The sequence below is a fragment of the Neopelma chrysocephalum genome, unplaced genomic scaffold (assembly GCF_003984885.1).
Source record: "Neopelma chrysocephalum unplaced genomic scaffold, ASM398488v2 Primary Assembly neopelma1_138, whole genome shotgun sequence".
NCBI lineage: Eukaryota > Metazoa > Chordata > Aves > Passeriformes > Pipridae > Neopelma > Neopelma chrysocephalum.
The window spans coordinates 2,747,077-2,771,207 of NW_020897800.1; the positions used below are offsets into that span (position 1 = coordinate 2,747,077).

The following is a 24,131-nucleotide window of genomic DNA, read 5'->3' on the forward strand; positions in this document are numbered from 1 at the left end:
GGTGGTGCTGGGGTGCAGATGAAACTCTCCTGGCAGCTCAGTCCTGGTGAGGAGCAGAAATTGGGAGGGTTTGGGGTGACGGTTTTGGTTGGGGTTCCCTCCATACTTTTCCATGAGCATTCCAGGGAATCCCTTTGCAGCCAGGAGAGGATCTGGCCCAGACAGCCCAGCTCCTGCCTTTAGGTGGATTAAAGTGTTTTAAAATGGATAACTTTGGATAACTTGCCTGCAGAACAGGTCACAGGTGGTGCTGGGGTGCAGATGAAACTCTCCTGGCAGCTCAGTCCTGGCAAGGAGCAGCAAATGGGAAAGTTTGGGGTGATGGTTTTGGTTGGGGGTTCCCTCCATACTTTTCCATGAGTATTCCAGCAGCCAGGAGGGGATGTGGCCCACACAGCCCCTCCTCAGAGACCCTTCTGCACCACGAGCTTTCTCACGGCGCTTTCCAGCCCGTTCCCGTCCCTCTCCCCCTTCTCCCCGTCAATATTAATAACCAGCAGTGGGGTGGGAGTGGGAGCTGTGTTTACCCCGTGCGTGCCAGGCAGACAATGAACCTCATCCTGCCCAGATGGCACAGGCTCTCCTCCAAGCTGATAAACAGGGGGCTGGTGCCATTGAAACGGGCCCAAACACGGCGAGTTACAGTGTTAGTGTGGTGATTCCAGCGCCTCCAGTGACCATCTGGACACACAAACTGATTTCCTATTTGGATAATAAAGCCTCTCCTACGTCTCCAGTATTAGCCATGTATGGGGATGCTAATTGATTTAATTGAGGCTCTCAATGCTGGGCTGTGGGCACTGCCAAGCTTTGCAGTGTGTAGGTACGTGGTGGGTTTTGAAGCCTGTTGGAGGGGAGGAAATGGGGGTGTGCGTGCTCTGCTTTGGAGATTTGGGAAAGGGAGGGCTCTGGGAGGTTCTGGAGTCTGGATGGGGCAGCTGCTAAGCTCCCCTGAGCAATAGGACAGAACCTTGCTGCTCTTGGTAGGGCTGGAGTCTTGTTATCAGTTGATTTTAAACAAAACTTGTCTTTTCGTGGTTTATTTACACACACAAACACAAACTCGATTTTGGTTAGATTAAAAATAAACTCGTGCCCAAGTGATTAATATCCTTTATTTTGCTGGTAGCATTTTGCAGTTTTGATCCTGAGCTGTGGTCCTGCACAGATTCTGAAACACTGATGAAAACCTGCACTGAGAGACTTCCAACATAATGAGAGCCCTCTCTGCACTTTAAAAAACCTCTTTGCTGGGCTTGAGAAATCTTAATTTTTTTGAAAGACAGCAGTTTTGGCCTAGAAGACACTGTGAGGGGGTTTTGTGCCAAAAAATTATCGCAGTCTGTCTCTTCCCCCCTCCTTCTATGACCTTTTTCTAGTAAACAAACAAAAACAGCCAAAAAAGCAAACCCACAACCTTGCAGCAAAGTTGTCTCCATGAAGAAGTGGCAAAAAGTGACCTCTTGCAGCAGTGACATAATCAGAGCCAGTTGTATCAGAAATTATTCCCAGATAACCTCAGGCTATTACTTAGTGCTGGGTAATATTCCTGATTATTAATGTGCTTCATTATGTTAAGGATATGTAGTGGTGTTTCCTAGGAAAAGCGTTTTACCTCTTCCACTGGAGCTTTTGCCACTCTTCAGGGAAATATTTTGGATTTTTTTTTTCCCTGTGTTTTCTCTTGTTTAAAATAGGAGGGATGTAGTGGATTTTGTTGCCTTAATTTCCTGTTGATTCTGCTCCATCCAGATTCCTCATTAACTGGTTAATCAGGAACATGGGAAACACAGCCAAGTGTTCTGGTTTTTTTTTTTTTGTGAAAGGCATGTTGGGTTTGGAGGGAGTAAAATAAAACAGCTCAGAGGAGGCACCTGCAAACCACCAAATTATTGGCCTGAAACCCTTTTATCCCAGTAGGCAGCTGACTGGGGAAGGGAAATGATGATGGTTCTGGGAGCAGGGATGGGAATTCCAAAAGATAGGAGAGTTTTAAGTGCGTGGCTTCTACTGGGCTCTTGGGGGGGATCAGGAGAAGAGCAACAACAACCAGCTGGGGAGTTCATTCCATTTTTCCAAAGGGTGGAGGCTCCTCTCCTCTGGCTCCCACGGGAGACTGCAGGAATCCTCTTCCCTGATGTCAGTGCCTTGTTAATTAGACTTGACAGATGATAATGAGGGAGAGGCTGGAACTGAGCAAGGGTAGAGGGAATGTCATCACTCCAGGGAAGGGGGGGAGGAGAGAACACAAAAGTCCAAGATGTCCAGGAGTTCCATGAGGTAACTCAGGGGGATTAATCTTTGCCATTTCTGGTGGGAAGTGCAGGAGAAGATCAGTAACCCCGAGGTGGGCAGCCTGTTGTTTATCTCCAGTTCTCACTCATGGCTTGGTCTTGCTGTTAAACTGTTTGTGAAAATGAGGTTTTTTTGGTTGGGGGATCCTCCTCTTTGGAGGGTGTTAAGGAGGAGAGAGCTCCCCTGAGCAAAGGGGGATGGGGAGAGGGAGGTGACATGTGGATGATGAGTCTTGAAGCACAGACCTTTTAAACAGAATGTAGCACCATTTCCTGGAACTGTGGTCCTGTGCCCGTGTGCCTCGTGCCTAATGCATAATTAGCCTTAATTAGCTTAATTAGGCTGGAAAACATTCTTTTTTGCCTTTGCTGGAAGGTCAGAGTGTCCTCCCCTTGCTGGATGGACGTGGTGGCCCTGGCAGAGTGGGCAGGACCCCAGCGATGTTGGCACTGCACCACTGGAGGGGAGAGATTAGCTCCTTGGAATAGGTGAAATCTCTGGATTTCCCCCCCTCAGGGGCAGGATTGGTGTCTGAACGGCACTGCAGAGTTGGGCTGTGTCCATTTTCTGCCTCAGCTCCCTGTGAAATGCAGGTGACAGCACTTCTCCACTGCTGAGAGGCAGTGGCAGAGTTTCAAAGAGTCCTGTGCAGACAGTCGAGAGCTGCAGTCTCAGCTGCCCTGTGACTGTGTAAGGAGAAGAAGAACAGCCTTGTTTCTCCTCATCAAATCACACAGAAGTGGCTCCTGGCAGTTGCATTTGTGGTGGGCTCAAAGGAGGATGCTGTGTGCCAGAGGCAATGTTTGCCCTGTGCTCGCAACCTGCCCGGGCACCCGGCTCTGTCACCTCAGGATTAGTTTAGAATCCCTCTTCAGCAGAGTCACCCTGTGATCCTCCCTGCAAGGCTTCAGGGAAAGCAGAAATCCTCCCATCACAACCCCTTCTGATGTGTGTCTCCTGATTGTGGGAGACACAGTTTTTTTGGTGTGTGTGTGTTTTTTATTTTCTGTGTATTTTTTTCCTGTAATTACCAGGAAACTGCCTGAAAAAATGCTTTTCTCTCGCTGGCAGGAGCACAACACCCACTGATGAGTCGGGGGAGGAAGAGCTCCTATTTAACTGGAAAGGATATTGGGGGAAAAGAAGGGGAAGAATAGATGCCAGAGAGTTGTGGGATGAATGATATTTGTTTAAAGACACATTAGAAGATTAATGCTGGAAGTTAAAGCACGAAAGCAGCAGGGCCTAAGTGTGGTATTAATGGAACCCATTTTCATTGTCATCTCCTGCAGGAGCTCTTTGGAAGTACAGGAGGGGGAAAATCACTTTACAGTAATAACTGTTATTTATATAAGAGAACAGCATTGGATGTATCAAAATGTGAGGTTTCAAGGTAATAACTGGACCTTCACAATCATTGTTATCCATTTAAGAGACAATTCTGTGATGGGGAAGAGATGGAGGAAATAGCCCCAGTCCTGCGACTGACCCTAAATGAAGTTTATTTTATTATTGTTGTTATTAGTCTGCTCCCAATCTGGTAAGATTGTGTTAGGAAAAAGGGAAAAAAGTGGAGGAGATGAAGGAGCTGGTAATCATCCTTGCAGAATTTTCTGGGGCCATTTGATGGGCTCATCAGAGACTTGGGGCCTTATCTCCAGAGTCTCCCTCCACTGTGGCAGGAAATCTGCCTTGCACAAAGCTCTTCTGCAGGAATCAGGAAAGATTCATGAATGATTCATGAGGAGGGGTTGGGGGCAGCCAGGGAAAGGATGATAATAATATTCTCCATGTGTCAAAATATAACAATAATTTGACCGGCTCTAATTTTTAATAACCACGGGGTTTGGGAGCAGATGTGATGGATGAGCTGGAGCAGACCAGGGTCTCCCAAGCTGGCTTTTCACTTCAGAGCAACGAGGGCCGTTCTCTGAAATATTAGAGCTGTGGAAAAACCTCTGGGGCTGTGGAAGGAAGGAGCAGAAAGCTGAAAAAGAGGGGAGAAAGGGTCTGTCCTGTTTTCATAATTCCAATTACAGTAAGTGGTAGACATGAGCCTTGATTCATCCTGGTTCAGAGCAGGGCCTGAGTGGGAATTTTATCTTTAAACCTCAAGTTTCATGGAGTGAAGCTTTTCATGCAGGCCAGGGTTTTTTCCCCTTTAGCTCTTGAGGATGGAGATTTGAAGTGAACAGAGAGGGGTGGGCAGGGCTGGGGAGGTTTGGGGCTTGGATGGTTTGCTGTCCCAGGGGTGGCCCTGGAAGAGTCTGGGGAGGATGATAAAGCAGCCCTGTTTCTCCAGGCAAGTTCTTCTGGCTGGGATAATGAAAAAGAATTGGATCCTTGAGGGCAGCTGACACAGTTTGCTGCCTCCAAGATGTTCTCAGTGCTGTGTTAAGACATCTTTTATAGACTTGGAGAACTAGTGGGAACGTGGTGCTGCCTGGGGCTGCCAACCCTGGCTCTTCATGAGACAGCAGCCCCTGGACCACCCACTGGAATACAAGCTGCTTCCAGCCTCCTCACAGTGGGAAAGAGCCTTGGAAAGACCCCCTGTCCCCCTCCCTGGGATGTGCTTAGGCTTGCAAGTGTCAGAGCACCTGTGGCTGCATTCAGCTCTTGCAGGTATCCTCCTTTAGGTGGTTGAAAGTAGGATTTAATGATGTGAACCATGACTTCAATTAATCAGTGTAAATGTTGCTTATTTATAACATAAACCAGAGCCTATGGACAGCTCTGTTGTTTAATTAAGCTTATCACTGGGAGCCTGATCCAGTTTCGTGCTGCATTAATGTCACTAATTCAGTGTCCCCTGTAAGAAGCTTCTTCACAGACTGCAGGGGATGTCATTCCCTGCACTCAGCCTGGCTGGCTCTGCTGTGTCTCATTCCTCACCCAGTGTTGGGACTGATTCCTCCCCAGCCCTGATCCCACCAGCTCTTCCATCACTCTGGAATAGCTTTTCTTTTGGGTTTCTTCACCCTTGTTCACTAAGAGTTTTTGTGTCTGATTTAATTCACTCTCTGCAGCCAAACTTCCTCTTTTTCCTCGCCTTTCCCTTTCCTTTCTTGCTCTTCACTTGCCCTTTTCTGTCTCCATGTGGCGCGTTTGAAACTTCTCCAGATGTAGGAGAATCCGTAATGAGCTCCCAAAGCTGAAAGCAAAAGCCATTTGCCTAAAAGTTTGTTCTTTACCTTACACAGAAGAGCCTTGTGCTAGAAACCTTGTGCTAGATTCCTTGGGAAAACTTTTTAAGGATTTTGTGGTTGTTTTCTGCTGTGCCAAGGACTCTCCAGGCAATGTTTGACACCCCACTTAGGGACGGTCTCCAGAGGATGCTGAGACAAATTGCTTCGAGCGAGGATGTTTCTGTGCATCACTTCAGTCACTTTAGGTCTCTGTAGATCCTTTCTCTCAAAAAGTCATCTAAGAACAAAGTGGGGCTGCTTTTCTTTCTGAACAAGTATAAAAAGTATACTGGGATTAGATGAATTAGCTCTGTGCTGCTAAGATGGATAGAAAGGGAGGGAAAACCATGTCAGAGTCCAGGGAAAAGAAAATTGCTGTTTTGCTTTCCCATCCAGAAGTCAGGGAAGAAGTCATCAGGGGAGAAGAATTGCAGTGGGCAGAGCATACTAAAGAGGGAAGGCAGGAAGACATTAAAGTAACCTATTAAATCGCTGAAGGCTGAGAGGCAAAAAATAAATAAATACAGGCTGTGTAGATTGATCGATATTGGATCTGAAGGGCTTCCACATCTGGTGTGGCAGCTCTTTAGCATCTCATTTCAGTGTGACTCAGCAGGAAAAGTTGTTTGTTCTACCAGTAAAAGAGAGATGAAAACAGTCCTGAGGCACATCAGCCAAGGGCTCGAGTGTCTTTTATAATCGGAACAAACTCTCTCATGTGCTTTAATACATCTGGATCCTCTGCTACAGGGGTGGGGCTTCCAATGTCACCTTTTCCCACCCCTGTTCACCTTCTACTCAGCTTTCCTGGGATCACCTCCTGCTCTTGGGCTGTGTTACCTTCCCTTGCACATCTGTCCACCAACATCTGGGCAGTGTGGGGTTAGGGAGGTGGGAGATGTTGGCAGTGAGGTTTCCTATGGAGCACAGGGAGCAGAGGCTCTAAAGGGCAGCTTGATAGGGACAAATGATTCCCTGATTTAGGTGCTCTGAATTGCCCTCAGAAGGTCCTGACCCTCTCTGCTGTGAGGGTGGAGAGGCCCTGCCACAGGTTACCCAGAGAAGCTGTGGCTGCCCCATTCCTGGAAGTGTCCAAGGCCAGGTTGGAGCAACTTGGGCTAGTGGAAGGTGTCCCTGCCCATGGCAGGGGGTGGAATGAGATGATCTTTAACCCTTCCCACCCAAAGGTTCCAAACATAGTTTGACTCTTCCTCCTCCACTGTGCCCATCCTTGCAGCACTGACCCATTTATCTTCATCCTTGTTTCTTTTAACGTGCTGCTGCTTCTGGGGGTTCCCATCTCCCAGATGATCTGTTTAGTGCTCACTTTGTCTTCGTGATGCACTTGAATGCCTGGAGATTGAGGCACAAGTGTCAGGTTTTGTTGGCAGTGAGTAGAAACGCTGAGGTCCTGCAAGGGTTTCTGGAGTCTCTTGGCATATTAAATCTGTTTATTTGCCACGTGGTCCTGGAAAGCCTTGAGGAGCCACTTTATCTCTTCATGCCTCCCTTCTTCATTCATCACAGGAGAAAGACAAATGAGAGGTGAAATGATTTTCAATCTCATCTCTTCAAAGGAATTGTCATATCTGCTATCTACATCCAGCGTGGTCGGTCCTTGTCCTTGGATCCATCTTCCAGAGCTTTGTGACAGCAGCAGTGGCCACTGATTTGTGACACCATTAGAACCAGGGCAAAATGTCTCTGAGCTCTCCATGTTAATGGAAGCAAACCCCTAAATCCCTCATCACAGCAGCTTCTCCCCCCTTCTCCCCCTGACACTGGGGATGTGTCCAAGGCTGTTTGCTGCCCGTGCAGGAATTAATCAGCTGGCTGGGCAAAGCCTGGACATGGGGCCTGGCAATTCCCTCCTCTGAAATTTGAGCTAAGCTGTGCATCCCTGGGGTTTGCCAGCCTGGGAAGGATCAGGAGGTGGTGCCAGAGCTGTGACATCCTTGAAATAGGGAGATGCTGAAAGAAGAGCAAATGCTTAGATACCAGGAAAAGGTTAAGAGGGAAATTGTCACTAAAGCCCCACCTACATAAATGGGAATTCAGTGACTTTAGGGAGACCCTGAATTCCTTTGATCCTGTAACACTGTCTGATCCTCAACAGGGCGAGAGGAAACAGCCTCAGGTTGCACCAGGGGAGGCCTAGATTAGAAAAATTTCATCCTGGAAAGGGTTGTCAGGAGTTGGAATGGGCTGCCCGGGCACTAGAGGAGTCACCATCCCTGGAAGTGTTCTAAAAACCTGGAATGTGGCACTTGAGGATGTGGTTTAGTGGTGAGCAGGGTGTGGTGCTGGGTGATGGTTGGACTCAATGATCTCAGAGGTCTTTTCCAACCTTAACAATTCTGTGATCAGAAGGAGGTTCAAGAACTGGTTCCCTCTACAGGAGGCAAAGTGCCAGGCCTGGGAATGCTCCTCTGGTTAAATCCCTGTCAGTCAGTAACCCCCAAAGTGTTGTGTGTGTGCTGGAACAGCCTTGGCTGCCTCTGAAACGCAGCCCCCTCTGCAGATGGTGTCGTTTTTATGGGGCTGTAGGTGCAGAATGAGCTTTTTTTGGGTATCCTCTGGCATCTGGGGCTCTGCAGCAGCTTCTTTTCCTGCTTCCCCATCCCCTGGAATGCTCTTTTCCTCTGCCTGCTCTCCCACACCAAGTCCCACAGCTGCATTATGAATTGCCATCTCTCAAATCCATGATTAGCACTATAAATCCTCGTGGACTTCCCCATTTGTTTTTTGGCTTTTTTTTTTTCTTCCCCCCTAGCTTAGAATTTTACACATTGTTTCTCCCCTCCTCATTCTTTTTTGCTTGCCTGCAAGTGGCACTTGGGGTTTGTGTGGTTATTTTTCTTGTATTTATACTCTCCACTGACTTAATTAAGTTCTTGCCTGTTTCTTGGCCTTGCCAGGTTTATTGGCCCCACCAGGGCTTCCCAGTGCTCTCTTCCTAAAAACCACAGCTGCTGCCAATCACCTGAGACCGTGAAAATGGGCAGAAAAAACTTCCTTTTGAAACTCAACTTGACATTACGGGAACAAAAGACAGACAGGAGAATAATCTTCCCAACTTCGCTTGGTGTTTTCAGGCCGGTTTCCTAAATAAAAAATAAGATTTAGGCACTGAGCCTGACCTTGTGGGGATGGGGGTGTCCAGGCAGTTAGTTTGAATTTTTGGCAAGCTGAGGTCCAGTTTGACAGATGGGCTTTGCAAAGATGCTGAAAATCTGTATCACAGAGCACTGTCATGGATTGCTCCCACTGGGAGAAAAGTTTCAACGGGGGAGGAAAAAAAAGGGAGAAAAAAAAGTATAAATCCCATTCCACCATGTGCAGAAACAAGCTCTTGGTGCCTGGAATTGCCTGTTTTCTTGCTGGAGAGATTCTGAGAGCCCAGGGAGGCTCTTCCCTGCTGGTGGTACCAACATTCCTGGGTGGTGTCTGTGGTTCCTGAGTGAGAGGTTTCCCACTGTACCTTCCTGTCATTCCACTCTCACCTCCTTCCCCTTCTGGCCACAAAACCCAGCCCACATTTCAGGGCTCCCTTTATGTCCATCCTTCCAGACTGTCCTTGCTTTCAGAGCCAGAATCACATTCCCTGACCTTACACCTCAGGAAGGCTAAATCCCTCATTCCCCCTTGTCCCTGCTTTTCTCTCCTCGTTTTTGGGATGTCTCTTGGAAGGCTTTTCAGGGGATTTAGTGGGACTTACCTGGTCACAAACACAATGTTTGAATACCCAGATCAGGACCTCAAGCCTGGCTTTGGAAATGCAGAGGAGTTTCCCTGTTAAAAGACCTCAGTTTCCTGCCCTACTTGTGTCCAAGAGGATGTTTTCAGGTTGCTCTGGATGAGGCATTTCCATTCCAGACCCTTTTCTGATCTCTTTGGGCTCTTTTGCTTCTGTATCCAGCAAAGGTTGTTTGCTGCTGCCTCGTAGTGGGATTTATATTTGGAAAAGCAGGTGAGGTGAGAAGCCTGGCAGGGCTTTCACCTGGCCCAGAGGGATGATGTTTGCTGGGATACAGAGGTTTTACATCCCAGCACTGTGACAGGCCCAGCATGATGGACAAGTCATCGCCTTCATTCCCTTTTTTTTTTTTTTCCTGGAAACTCCAGGTCTCAGAGAATGTAATTCTGATTTTATGTACACAGAGCAGTTAATAAAGAAGATAAAAGAGAGATTGTGTTTCAAGCAGTGCAAACTAAAGCCCTGAGCTGTTTTTATCATGTCTCCCCTTCTCTCTCTCCCCTGAATTCACTCTCTCTGGATAACAGAAATGAGAGGGAAGCTCCATTTAAATGCAGATTTCCCATGTTGGCCAAGAGCAACAAATAGCCCTGTGCTGCACCGAGCACACAAACATTATCAGGTCTCTTTGTGAAGGAGGTTTGATGTTTTTAGATTTTCCTTTTCCTTGATGAGATCCTCTTCCCTCTCAAGAGTAATAGCGCGTTGACGACTTTTTATTTTATTTTTAAGCAGCACTTCAGAGGTTATAATGGAAACACAACCCCACCTGTTTCTCCACTGGAGCTCCACTTGACAGCCCTGTAATAAAGAACTGTGCAAATTCCTTCTCCTCTGCTGTGTTGACAGCCTGAAGGGTTGATACCATATTCAGCAGAGGGGAAAAGGACAAAATAAGGCAATTTTGCAACAATTTTTTAATCACCTGACCCTGCAGCCTCGTGGTTTTGGGGGCAGCTTGGGGTTCATGATGTGAAGAGGGTCTCCAGTGGTGCAGGAAACGCAGGTGGCTGAGGAAGAGGAAAAGGAGGAAGGGGAGATGTGGGGGTCAGGTTGGACATCAGGAGGAATTTCCTCATGGGAAGGGTTTTCAAGCATTGGAAGGGGCTGCCCGGGGAGGTTTGGGGTGCCCATCCCTGGAGGTGTTCAGGGAATGACTGGATGTGGCACTCAGTGCTCTGGGCTGGGGATGGGGCACAGGGGGGACTTGATGATCCTGGAGGTCTTTTCCAACCTTGATGATTCTGTGGGTGTGTTTACAGCATAAATCAGAAGAGGTTGTAGGTGTGATCTTAACCTGTCAGATGAGACACCTGAGAAATATTGCAGACAGCTTTATATCTTTTTTAACTTGGAGGGACAGGTTACAAACAGTGAAATATGTTTACTAAGCCAGTGCTTTGCCAAATCTGCATCTTCAAGAGATGCCTTGAGATGGAAACTGTGTTTCTGAGTATGACTTCACATCTCGAAGGTATGAAAAGCATCTGAGAGAACGTAAATAAAAAATGATACTGTTAACAGGGAAAGGTCAGCAGAGCACAGTTTGTTGTAGCAGTGTCTAAATCTCCTGGTAGCACCTGTTCCCTGTTATTGTTATAAAAATGCTACTTCATTAGATCCTGCTTGAATCATGAATTAAGGAGTGATGTTGCAGCAAAACCTGCAGTGGGATGAGGCTTGTCAGGGTGCATCTGTTGGGCCTGGCTGGTGGCTCTGAGGAGCCACATGGCTCGGGGGGACGGGGAGGATGGAGCCTTTCTGCTTTCTTAGCCCTGCTTGAGAGCCAGCTGAGGGTGGAAAGGATTGAATTTGGGTGCTGCCTGCAGCCTGGCTGCTGCAGGGGCTCGGGTGGCTGCTGTGTGCCAGCCCAGCTCCAGGAGGACAGCAGCCTCCAGCACCGAGGGCACCGGGGCTGGCAGCGCTGCCCGTCCCCCCCGACACTGTTTGGGTAGGAGGCAGCAGAGCTGAGCAGTTCAGGGTGAGGAATTTATGTCATTCCTCCTCCTGGAGAAGTTTCTCTGGGGTGTGAGGAGAAGAGGCAGAAGGGTTTGAGCATCTGCCTTGCACAATGTCGTGGATGTGCTCTGGGGGGGAAAATGTGCAGCAGATGCTGCTGCCCAGGCTGGGAATCATCGAATCACAGAATCACAGAATCATAAATCAGCTGGGTTGGAAGGGACCTCCAAGATCATCAAGTCCAACCCTTGATCCAGCCTCGCTGTGGTTCCCAGCCCATGGCACTGATGCCACATCCAGTCTCACCTTAAAAACCTCCAGGGACACAGAATCCACCACTTCCCTGGGCAGCCCATTCCAATGGCTGATCACCCTCTCTGGAAAGAAATTCTTCCTAATATCCAACCTAAACCTCCCCTGGCACAGCTGAAGACCCCGAGCCCTCTTGTCTTGCTGAGAGTTGCCTGGGAAAAGAGACCAACCCCCACCTGGCTCCCCCCTCCTGTCAGGGAGTTGCAGAGAGTGAGGAGGTCTCCCCTGAGCCTCCTCTTCTCCAGGCTGAACAGCCCCAGCTCCCTCAGCCTCTCCTCATAGGACTTGTGCTCCAGTCCCTTCCCCAGCCTTGTTGCTCTTCTCTGGACCTGCTCCAGGACCTCAATATCCTTCCTGAGCTGAGGGACCCAGAGCTGGACACAGCACTCGAGGGTGGCCTCACCAGCGCTGAGTCCAGGGGAAATGGTGGAGTTTAAGGAAGACACGTCTCTGGGAAGCTCCTTGTCCAGCTCCTGTCTGGACAAAGCACTCACAGGAATCCCTCACACCCTATTTTGGTAGGGCAGGGCTTAGGCTGAGTGCTTTCACACACACATCTCATCACAGGGCATCCTCATCCCCCCCCCCGAGGGCTGGAAGATCCCTGAGGTGAAGACTGTCTGTAGGAGAGTCATTGAAATCTGATTTTCCCATCCCCTTGCATTTCTTTGCCTATCAATAATGGTTCTTGCCGTTAAATACCTGGTTCTTGCTGTTAAATCATTAACTCTGAGTGTTGCATTTGAAATGTGGGTTTGATAGAAATTTAAACTTTGTCACTTGAATATTGATGAACTACAACCCAGCTGCTCTCACTGCATTTCCAGGGGGGTAAACTCTTCTGGTTTGGTGCCTCTCAGGTTTATGGGTTTGGTGTTAAGTGTAAGGAAAACCTGGGCATATTGACTAGAAAGATAATTATTACTATCTAAAGGATTTTTATCTGTCAAGATCAGAACATCCCTTGGGAAAAGATGTTTCCAGCCAATTATTCCAGAGGAAAACTCAGCCTGTGCCAGTCCTTGGTGGCTTCACTTGGGTTGTTTGACTCTCAGTCCCTGGGAAATCCTGAACAGCCCTGAGTTGGGCATCACAGATCCAGGTGCTCCTGGCTCCCTCTGGAATGTTTTCCTCATAATTCACAGAGAAGTTGTCTAGACCAGAGACATTTATCACGATTGGGAAGACAGGAGTGATTTTTGAGGGCAACAAAGTTCAAAGACTTTGCTCTAAGTCTTCAGGATTAAAGATTTACTTGATGCATCTTCCCATATTTAATAGACAGGAGGAGATGAAAGGGAATTTCTAGAAAGATTTCCGTTCATACTTAATGATGCCACTGCGAGATGAGCTTTGGCACCGTGTCCCAAGACATGAAGTTTTAAAACCAACCTTTTTTTAAACATTAAATGACCTTTTTCATGCTCTAGCTTTAATAAATAAAGATTAGCTCAGCCTCATTACCTGCTCGGTCCTGAGGGCTGGTTTAATATTTAGTAAAAGTAACCAAAGTGTCCCAAAATGCAAGGGAACACATTTTGCTGATTTTCTATCACAAGTCCCAAAGTTCAAACTCAATCAGAGCTGGGTAAAGAAGAGGGCTTACTGTTGTTATTTTTTTTGAGTTGGTTTTTTTTTCCCCCTCACCTGTAGGGAACTTTTCAAGGTTTCCAAAAACATAAGAATGGAAAATCCCATCCTGAACAGACACACAGAAAAACAAACCTTTTTTGCTGAGGTGGCCTGGGGAAATAATTCAAAATGCTTTGGTTTCGACTGTTTTATATTTCAAATGTCTTTAACTGCACATTAGTGGGAGTGGATTTTGTTTGAAAACTGGCAATTAGGAATATACTCGAAAACATTTCCCAATTTAGTGATTTTGAAGCTTTTAAATTAGAAACTTAATGAATCTCAGAATGCTGACACACACTCCCCCACCACTGATCTTTAATTTTGCTGTGTCAGCACCTGAACACGAGCAGCATTTTTGGGATGTTCATCACATTCCAGCACACGGATTTACCCTTTCCTGGGAGCAGGGTTGGAGGGAAAAAGTTTTGTCTGCGAGAACTTTCTTCTCTGCTGCTTCTTTCCTGAAGAAATGGAGTTTTAGCTGCTTGTTGGAACACATTATTCTCCCAGACATCTGTGTATAGTGCACCACAAGTGTTGCTGTGGGGTTCTTTATCAGTGCTTACTTAATTTAGCTCCCACAAAAGCAGGAAAATCTGGGAAGAGAAGGAATTCTTGAGTATCCTCGGGGTATAAAGTAAATCAGGATAGTGTGGACCCCCTCTGCTTCACCAGTGGATTCCTCTGCTGAGGCTGAGGCAGGACTGGGACACAGGGATGCTCTGCAGTTTTGTAAGGAGGCAGAAGACTCCAGTGGGATGAGCAGAGCAAGGCTAGAAAAAGAGCCCTGAAACGTTGTGCAAGGTGGTTGTTGAAATTGGGCCGTGCTTTGAGCTTTGGGGTTGGGTCAAAGTGAGTCTCAGGGGCAGGAAAGCCAAAATAAAAAGAGCCTGGACCTGAGACAGGAGTGTTGGTGGCACTGGAGGGTGATGGGGAACAGTGAGGACCTTCCAGCCACCAACCAGCCCTCTGAGGGCTGTTCTCAGTCCCACCCTCCAGCACAACATCTCTGTGCTTCTCTGCCAGGTACCCCAGTGAGCTCTGTCTTCAAACAGTGGCTGTCCTTGGTGTCTGCTCTTAGAACTCAGGATATACCTCCAGTTCAGGACTGATTTCAGTTATTTCAGGCTTTATTTCAGGTTTCAGCTGATTTATGATTTTCCCTCTCAAAAAACCCCCAACCCAAACGTGCTGCAGCACAATGCCACATTCCAAAGCTTCTCCAGGGCTGCTGCCCTGAGTTCCCTGTTTTCCTGCCACACAGCCCAGCAGAGCCCCACTAACCCCTGCCCTGCTCACCTGCCTGCTTCGGCCCCGGATGGCATCGCTCCCTTTGGAGTGATCTTTTGGGAAGGGAAGATAAGCCTGGGTGCTTTTTTTTTTATGTACACAACAAACAACAGCTCTGCTCTTCCCCAGATCCAGTGGAATTGCTGTGTTTTGGGAGGAGACCCCCTGTTAGCAGGGATAAACCCGGGGGGGGGTGCAGACCTTGTGCCGGCTCATAACAAAATGCTCAACTCTGATTCCTTTTTGCCTTCCCTCAAGAAAACAAAAATAATACCCCTCACCATCTCCCTGTGCCTAACACAGATTTGAGTGGGCAGCCCCAGGAGCTGAGTTCAAGAGTCAAGAGCTTTCTGTTTGAAAAATATTTGTCCCTCCCCACCCACGGCTGCCCACGTGCTTCCTGAAATATTCCAGCTCTCAGCACCGGATCAACGCTTCACAGGAACGATCCAAGGCTATCTGGGGACGTTCCTCCTTTGTTGGGATGTGAGGCAGAGCCTGGATCTGGGTTCCTCAGGGCTGCACAGCTGGATGTGCCTCTCTGAGAGCCCCCGGGGCGGGTGCCGGGCGTGGCAGCGGGTGCCGGATGCCACCAGCACCCTGACGGTGTGGGTGGCTGTGCTGTGGCATCCCGACAGGTAACACAGCCACTGCTGCAGAGATTTCACCACCCACCTGTCTGGCAAAACCCTGGGAGGTGGGTGAAACAGCAGGAGAGGCCGCGTGGGAAGGAGGATGCGCCGAGCGCGGTGGGGAGAGGAGCACCAAGGGATGGGGGAACGAGGGGGATGGGGACGTGCACAGAGCCCCTGCCGTGCCTAACCACTGCCAACCCCTTTGCTCCCACAGCTGCCATCCTGGATGACCCCATGGAGTGCAGCAGAGGGGAGAGGCTCTCCATCACCCTGGCCAAGAACCGCATCAACCGCGCGCCCGAGCGGGCGGGGAAGGCCAAGGTGGAGGTGGACATCTTCGAGCTGCTGCGGGACAGCGAGTACGAGACAGCAGAAACCAGTGAGTGCCTCTCCTGCAGCTGGGCCTGCCCCCCCTTTCCCCTCTCTGCCAGCTCCCTGGGGGTGTCTGGCACACTTGCTGCAGGGGGAAATTGTGTGACAGCCAACCGGGATAAACCCCCACCTCTCTGCTCCTCTCCTGCTCACACAGAGCAGTTTTCATTTGAGGGTGTAGCTTGGTGTTGTGAGGTGAGCCCAGGTGTGGACTTGAGAGGATCTGGGTCCCCAACATTCTTTGCCACCACTCAGCTCAGCGGTTTGGGACAAATTACTTCCTTTAATCTGTGTGTCAATAAACAGAGGCAGCGATACGGGAGGTGCTGATCCTTTGTGAAGCACTTAATGGTGAGCAAATAAGAGACTCTGGGCAAGTTGGGTGCAATTAAGTTATTTTTAATTCCCCCTGGAACTCTGTGTGTCAGCAAACATGACAGCTCTTCCAGGGCTTGAGATTGGCAGCAGATTTATTTACACAAAGCAAAGTTTTCAAGTGATGTTTGAAAGCACGTGGATGAAAAAGAGCTAATTTTGAAAGAGCAGGAGATTTCCCACGTCACTTCCAAGTCCCTTAATGAAACAGTTCTCTATTAGAGTTGTTCCTCTGGATGCCCAATGTGTCAGCTCCGTGCTGATGAATAACAAGGAGATTGATGGTCAGTGTCCCACAGACCTTTTGGGAGCCTGAGTGAAAAGAGCCCAAAAGATCTATAATAGCTTCTTCCTGTAAGAGTAAATATCCTTTGGAATAGGATAGCATCCCTTCAGAATCATTTTTAAGCTGACCTTTAGAGTTTAAGGGAGGACTATAACTTTTTATTACCAGTTGGCTTGAAAAAGCTGGAGAAATCATTTTTAATAATAGGGATTTTAGACTCGTTTCCCAACAGTCCTGTGTTCCAGGACTGTGCAATCTGCAGGGTACCCCCAAAAAGTGTGGTGGTGTGTCGTGGCCCGGGGCAGGCTGGTTTCTCACACAGTTTTGGTGTGTGTTCTGCAGAGCACTGAGCAGCCCTGTGGTACCCAGAGCTGCTCAGCAGTGACTCTGGGTAGCTGGGAGAACGGGCTCCGTGGGTCTGCGAGATCAGCACATCCTTCATTTCCTGAATTAGTGTTTGCATTATTTATAGAAGAGTTCAGTTAATAAAGTGCGTCTCAGCAAGTACCTGGCTGTCTATTTATAGAGCCTGTCACCCGTGAGGCAGCACAGATTAAAATCATCACAGGCAGCAGCACAGGGACTGTTTAAAGCACCAATTCTCCACTGTTTTGGATCCCTCATCTCTCTTCTGTGTTCTTGGTCTTTCCCATCTGCCCAGGATTGTTGCACATCCTGCTTTGCCCTCATTTGGCACAGCTTTGGGGCACATCCAGTCTCCCTGTGCAGAAGGGATGGGACAGCCTGGATTTCATGGAATCATAGAATCACAGAGTGGGTTGGGTTGGAAGGACCTTAAAGATTATCGAGTTCCAACCCCCCTGCCATGGGCAGGGACACCTTCCACTAGCCCAGGTTGCTCTGAGCCCCATCCAACCTGGCCTTGGACACTTCCAGGGATGGGGCAGCCACAGCTCATCTGGGAAACCTGTGCCAGGGCCTCCCCACCCTCCCAGGGAAGGATTCCTTCCCAATATCCCACCTAAACCTACACTCTCTGTCAGTGCAAAGCCATTCCCCCTTGTCCTGTCCCTCCAGGCCCTTTTAAATAGTCTCTCTCCATCTTTCTTGTAGCTCCTTCAGGTCCTGGAGGGCCACAATCAGGTCACCCCAAAGCTTCTCTTCTCCAGGCTGAACATTCCCAACTCTCCCAACCTTTTCTCCCAGCAGAGCTGCTCCATCCCTCTGATCAACTCAGTGCCTCCTCTGAACTTGCTCCAGCAGCTCCACGTCCTTCCCAGTACATTCCCAGTTTTCCCCTGGAAGTATCCCAGATCTCTCAGCAGCCTCCTGGGAAATGACAAAATTCCTTGTTTGCCCGAGCTTTCTGTGCAGGAAGGACCCAGGAAAAAAGGGTCTTAAAGGACCCTTTGAAGGACCCAGTGGCATTTTGAGTTCCATTCCTGTTCCTTCCTCATCAATCTCCTGCATGGAGCAGCGTTCCTGTTGTTTAACTCGGGGCTTGGCTGCCAAGTGATCCCCAGGGATGGGGAGCAGGATTTCTGTCTCACTTGTACACCCATAACACTGCTCATTAATCTCTGTTGGGAGATTTTTCAAGCTCAGAATGAAATGTTCTACAAGAAATTGTTGATTGCAGCAAATGTGTTTAGGGAGAATGTGGAAATAGGGTGAGTGAGGAAGAGGCACCTCCCATTTCCAGTTTGCACCTTTTTGGGTGATTTTCTTTGTTTTCTTTATTTGGGTTTACAGGATGTAAAAAGTAGGAATTGGAGCAAACTTGACGTGGTTTTGGTGAGTTTTGCAGTGTGTTATTTGCCTTTTCTTCAGAGGGAAAAATGTCTGCGAGCATTTCTTTGAAAAGGAAAAAATCTGGATTCTGCATGGCTCTGCTATTAATGTCACCGAAGTTATTCTTGATTTACACTGGTGGTGGAGGAGAATCAGATCCTCTGACTTAAATTTCAAGGGCTTTCATGCCTTTCAGATGCTTTAATACAGCGCTGATGTTTGTTATGACACATAATATTAATAAAAACTGTTTAGATGCTTTAACCTATGACTGCAAAGCTGTTATACAGCTGTTTAATACTGTTCTCACATTTCACACCCTTTGAGTCACTGTTAAATATCACAGCTCCACGTTTAGCTGACTGATTTAGGAATTACACCCCGTCAGTGTTAATCCATGAACTATTAGTGCTTCAAGAGAAGGAAGAATTTTGGGGAGTTAGGTTTTATTTTAGTGTTGAGCTGCTTTTCTTTCCTCTTTCCTTCTGACTGGCTCATGATAGAGGGCCCCAAAAATCACAATTGCTGCAGCAGGTGAAATATGAGTCAGTTAATCACATTCATGCCTGGTTTCTATTTCAGCTTTAGATATGAATGAAGGCAAACATTGACTGCTCCTGTGCGAAACATCTGTATTTGCAAGGAGTTTGCACTGAAAGGTTATGGACCTTTTATGGAGCTTTTTTTTTTTTTTGCTGTTACAAGGAAAACCTGTTCTCTCTTTGTGTTTGATGTTTCAGCTCCTTTCATGGGTATCCAAAATGACTTGTTTAATCGTGTCTTTATCTAAACCACCTCATTCCTTTTGATGTCCAGGGAGGGACAGATCTTCTACTTGTCCCCCTGTCCCCTATGGCCTCGTCAGCCTTTTAAGCATCTCTTTGTTGTGAATCCAAACATCCTGGGGCGGGTCAGCGGCTGGAGGATTTTAAATTTTTATTTATTCACACCAAGATTTCAAAGTGCCTGATATGTCCTTTCAGTGGCAATGGCTCAAATGTGCTATTATATTGCCTGTCCCACCATTTTTGTGGGATTTCATGTTTTAAGCCTGCTTTGGTTGTCATGGAATCACAGAATGGTTTGGGCTGGAAAGGGACCTTGAAGATCTTCCAGTTCCACCCCCTGCCATGGGCAGGGACACCTTCCACTAGACCAGGTTGTTCCAGCCTGGCCTTGAACACTTCCATGGGCAGCCACAGCTTCCCTCTGGGCTCCCCTGGTTGTGGGTTCCTTTTAGGAAGCACAAAGGATGCTGCAGGGAGCAGTCTGGGAGTGCAGGATGAACCCTCTGGAGCACCAGCTATTTATTTATTTATGCACTTATTTATTTATTCCCATCCTGACCAGTCCCTGCCACTCCAGATCCTCTGGCATGTTTTGCAATCATGGAAATGCTGAGGTAATTGCCAACCTTCCCTGCTCATTTATGCTCAATTAGAGCCAGGAATGTTCCTTGCATGCTGTTTGAAACCCTGGGATCAGGTGTCCTTGTGCAGGGCAGGGGATGCTGTGTCCTGCCCCCTGGGTGGATGCTCTCCCTGGAGAGCTTTCAACCCTGCTTTGAACAGGGAAGTGTTTGGGATCCCAGGAGGGAAAAGGCACTCTCTGACCATGTCTGAGGGGCTGCACAGACATATATAATGTCAGAGTTACTTGCTTCTTGTCTTGCTTTTCCATGTTCAAAAAATAAGCATGCGTTTCCACCTTCCTTTAAGAAACACCTTGTTGTTTCCTGAGTGTCCAGATCTGTTCTTAATTCCCAAATACACCCATGGAAATGACTAAACACAGCCCTCTCTTGCTTTTGTGGCAGCACAGCCCTGCTGCTACCAAAGGAGGGTCACTGTTCACTGCACATTGAGCACACTCCTGAGCAGGGATGATCCCACATCCCATCCCAGGACTAAAGAGGTTCTTAATGTGGTGCCTTTCCAATGTCCAGTGTTTCTTGAGATCCTGAATTCTGGACAGCATAAGAACTGGGCACAAACAGAAGTCTGCAGCAATCAAAAATGGGTCCTACCCAGCACATACCTTACGTGGCAGCCAGGTGGGGGAGGATGAAGGGATTGGAGGGGCAATATCCCATAATATGCCACTCTCTGTGGTTACAGTCTCTGTGATTAGCAGGGATGAGGTGTTTTTTTTACAGGACCTACATTTCTGCAACCCTTTTCTGAACCTGCAGTGCCCATGGGGACAAACAGCATCAGGAAATGTTCTGAAGTAGGAAATGAGTTTAGATTCCACAGGAAGCTTTCCAAACACGGTCAAAACCTTTGCCTCGGGCACCTCCACTTTGTTTCCATTCATTTTCCTTAATTTTAGTGGATGTTTCCCCCTGGTAGTGACAAACCAGGTCTTTTTCTTCTGGCAGTTGTTGCAACTCTGTTGCTATGGCTACTTAACCCACTTTTTGTTCTCCCTGCCGGGGATGGGAAGGAAAGCGCTCACCAAACTTTTCCCCTCCCTGTGCACAACAGAATTTTCCCTGGGAATTTTGCCTTTACGACCTGTGGATAAAGGAGGGGACTTGGAGCAGCTCCTTCCTCCTCCAGCTGAAGGGTTTGCTGGAGCTGAGAGGGGCTGCTGAGGCAGCAGGAAGGGTTTTCAAATTGCTGGTGCTCTTATTTAAAAGCGTCTTCTGAAGAGGTCTAAGTGCCTGTAAATTTTTAAGCACAGAGGAAAAGCAAGCACTGGATTCCTTTTGAAGATGCCACAGAAAAATATCACTGGCTCTGGAGGAGATTGAGCTGTTGGAGGGGGAGAGAGCACAGAAGGAAGGAAAACCCAAGAGGAGGTGTTTGCTTTTCATCAGCACTTGCTGTAAGAAGTCAGAGCAATCAGTGTGGACAGGGGCTGGGGAGGGGATGGAGCTCTCTGCCTTCAAAAGAGAGGTAAAACCAATTCCCCAAAGTGAAAAACTAAATCAGATTTTGGCCTCATATTCCAGTCATGAGGCTGTGGAGACTTATGGAGTTTAAGGCCAGAGATCACAGACTCCCAGAATGGTTTGGATTGGAAAGAACCTCAAAGCTCACCTTGTTCCACCCCCTGCCATGGGCAGGGACACCTTCCACTGTCCCAGGTTGTTCAGGGCTCCATCCAACCTGGCCTTGGACACTTCAAGGGATGGGGCAGCCACAGCTTCTCTGGGCAACCTTGGGTAGCTGAAATCAGGCTGTAGAAGTTCACTTTCCAAACTCTGTGCTCCACCCCATAGCTCACTGCTCTAAAACCACCCCAAGCACTGTGTAGGCTCTCATTCCACATCCAGCCTTGATTTAAAGACTTCAAGTTGATAAAAAACCTGCTCTGATCTATGTTTCAGCCATTTTGATGATGAATTCCCTTTGCTACAAAAAGAAAAAAACCAAAACATGTTCAGATTTGAATTTTTCCAGCTCCTTTTCCAGCCACTGAGTCTGGATAACTCTTTGCAACCATCCCAAAAGCTTGTCTGAGGTGTAAACCAGGGACCTGTGGTGAGGAGGCTGAAGAAGCACTTACCTTTAAAATCCCAGCTTTGTGCTGTTGTGGTTTAATTTTTCCACATGAAAGTGTTGTGAGCCAGAACTGATGGGTAGTTTTGGTGCCTCCTTTCCCCTCTTCCACATCCTATTCCTTCAGGAAGGCTCCAGTGGCTCTGTGTGTGTGGGGAGGAAGGAGCTGAGCGTGTGAGGATGCTGAGGCAGGTCTGGCATTGCAGAAGGAGCCGTGGCCAGCACATGTTCACATGAGCTTCTGAGAGCCCAGGAATTCAGGCATAAGGGGCTCTCGCCTTCTGTTCAGGCTTTGCCTGCACCAGCTGCTCTGGAGGAACATTCCTGGTGGATGGGGATGGCAGCAGGGAGGTGACACCAGCTGGGCTCCTCCTTGGAGTGCAATTCAGCTAAATTTGTGCTGTGAATTGAGAGGACAAAAGGTTGCATTTTAACCCGGGGAAGCTTGAGGGGAAGAGATTTAACTTCTTGGGTTTGTCAGGGTTTGGGGTTTTTTTTATTGCTCTGCTAACCTTGGTGGACAGGAGCAAGAAGATTAACTACAAATAGGAAAAAAAACAACCCAGAACAAACAAAAAACAGTAATGCAACCCTTATTATTACCACTGAGCTCTGCAGAGGATGAGGGGAGCAATTCATACAAGTTTGTTTGCTGCTGGATGATGCTTTGAAGCCGGGTCACTGCTGTGTTGGGCATCTTCCATATACTTCAGTTCCCGTTTTATCCTGGGGACAAAAAGGGGTGTTTAAAGAGAGAGACCCCAGAGATAAGGATACTGGGGCTTTGGGGAGGGTTTGGGTGGGGTTTTAAAAGGCTGGGGAGCGAGGGAGAGTGTCACAGGCAGGGTGACAGTGCTGCAGAGGGAACAGAGGGATTTTGGGGGTGTAAATGGCAGGGAGTGTGTTGTGTGAAGGAATGTGATGGAATGTGATGTTCTTAGTGCAGCAGGTAGTGTAAGCAGTTGAGGATGAAGTCTAATGCCTGTTCCCTCTCTCTGGTGCCCACAGTGTGCCAGATTCTCCCCAAAGGAGTGGTTGGAGTCCTGGGACCTTCCTCAAGCCCAGCCTCAAGCTCTATTATCAGCAATATCTGTGGGGAGAAGGAGGTAAGTGGAAAAGTTCCTTTCTGGGATAATTTTATGCCCTCAAATTGACTTGGCCCCAATGCCTTTGTGCCTGGTGGGCTGCCCAGGGCTGGGAGGGAATGTGGGAGCCCTGCTCCTTCCTGCACATCCCAGCCAGAGCTCCTGGTGTGACACAACTTCGTGCACAAACGTAGAAAGCTTTATTTTATTTTTTTTAACAGTTTACTGGTGTTCCATCAATGCAAACCCTTTTTCTCTGTGTCCAGACCGTGTGCTTGATTTAATATTTCCCAAGCCTTGAACCACCTTACGCCGATCTGGCTCTGCACTGGGGAAAAGAAATTGAGTTCTCCTCTCACAGTTCATCCCTTTAAAGCCAGATAACATCTCTCAGCCATTTCGTGGGCTCTCTCCCCCGAGGAGGGGAGGCTGGAACTAAGCACTGTAAATAATTCGCATTAACAAATGAGTGCTGTTCGTTGTTCCTGGAGAGTCAGAAGTGGTGAAGGGATGGATCTTTCAGACCTAATGCACCGGGCTGCAGCAGGATGGGTCTCCTGGGGGTGTTTTGTAGTGCTTTCTGCTGTTAAATGTCCTGGACCCGTGCTCCATCCCAGGCCAGGCAGCTCTGTAGTCACACACCGTGAGTGTTTTGCCCCTCCAGTCTCTGATCTCTCTTTTTTTTTTCTCAGCAGTGAAAGGTGAGTGCCAGGGTGCAATTCTGAGCTGTTTGATTCTCACACTCGATCTCAGCTCCCCTCCCAGTGATGCAAACCTGCAGCAGGTCCCTGTGATTTGTGTCACAGAAGCATCAGCTGGTGCCACTGGGTCCTGTGCTTCCAACCATCCCTCCCTCCCTCAGGCACAGGGAACTGTGTCCCCGTGTCACCCCATGGTGCAGGGACTGGAACCCCTGGGGATGGACCTGTCCCTGCTGTGTCACCCCTCCAGTGCCTGGGGCACAGAGATCTCCTTCCCCCTGTGCAGAAAGGGGCAGAGTCCTGGGAAGGAGAGGAGGACTCCGGGAGTGAAGGGTCTGAACCAGGGCTGGGATCAGCTCTGAGGGGTCCCCTCTGTCTGCATTTCCTTCTCTCTGGTATCTGCAAACCTCAGGCTCATCCTGGCTCCCAGGAGTGATCAGGATGCTGCCCTGTCTGCTCTGGTTACAAGAATTCACCTTTCCCTCCCAGCCTGTCTCCCTGCTAGCACAGCCCGGGATGAAGGCTGCAGACTGAAATCAAGGCAGATAGCAGCTTATTACTCTTTTAAGTTTCCTTTTGCTAAGCAAACAGCTTATGCTGTCAATAAAACAGCCATCACAAGCTGCTAATAGGCTTTCCCAAGAGGAGAGAGGTGGGAGGCATAGGCTGATAGCTTCAGGAAGGGCTAATAATGAAGGAAAAGTCGACTTGACACTCCGCTAACGAAGCCGTAGCAGATGTTTCCCTTTCTCTGACTTCTATTTCTTGCAAATAATTCACTCAGCAAAAGGAAAACAATATTCCCTCTCCTTATTTGGCTGAACCCTCAGTGCCTGAGCTTGATCTGTCTGTCTGCTCACCCATTCCCTCTGCAGGAATGTGCAAGGTGTGCAGCTCCCCCCTCCCCAAATTCCCGAGGGGAGCAGCATCCCACCCCCTCCTCCTGCTGTGTGTGTTAATGACAAATGCAGCATTATCTGGAC

The 24,131-nt window shown here is 48.3% G+C and overlaps 1 protein-coding gene across 1 annotated transcript in view; it reads left to right on the forward strand.

Moving 5' to 3' along the window:
* Nucleotides 1-24,131, forward strand: part of GRIK4 (glutamate ionotropic receptor kainate type subunit 4) — a 179,556-nt gene that overhangs the window by 94,432 nt on the left and 60,993 nt on the right. The window contains exons 3-4 of the mRNA XM_027699240.1: nucleotides 15,286-15,450; nucleotides 22,371-22,468. Of these exons, the coding sequence (XP_027555041.1) occupies nucleotides 15,286-15,450; nucleotides 22,371-22,468 (263 nt within the window). The remainder of the gene's footprint in view (nucleotides 1-15,285; nucleotides 15,451-22,370; nucleotides 22,469-24,131) is intronic.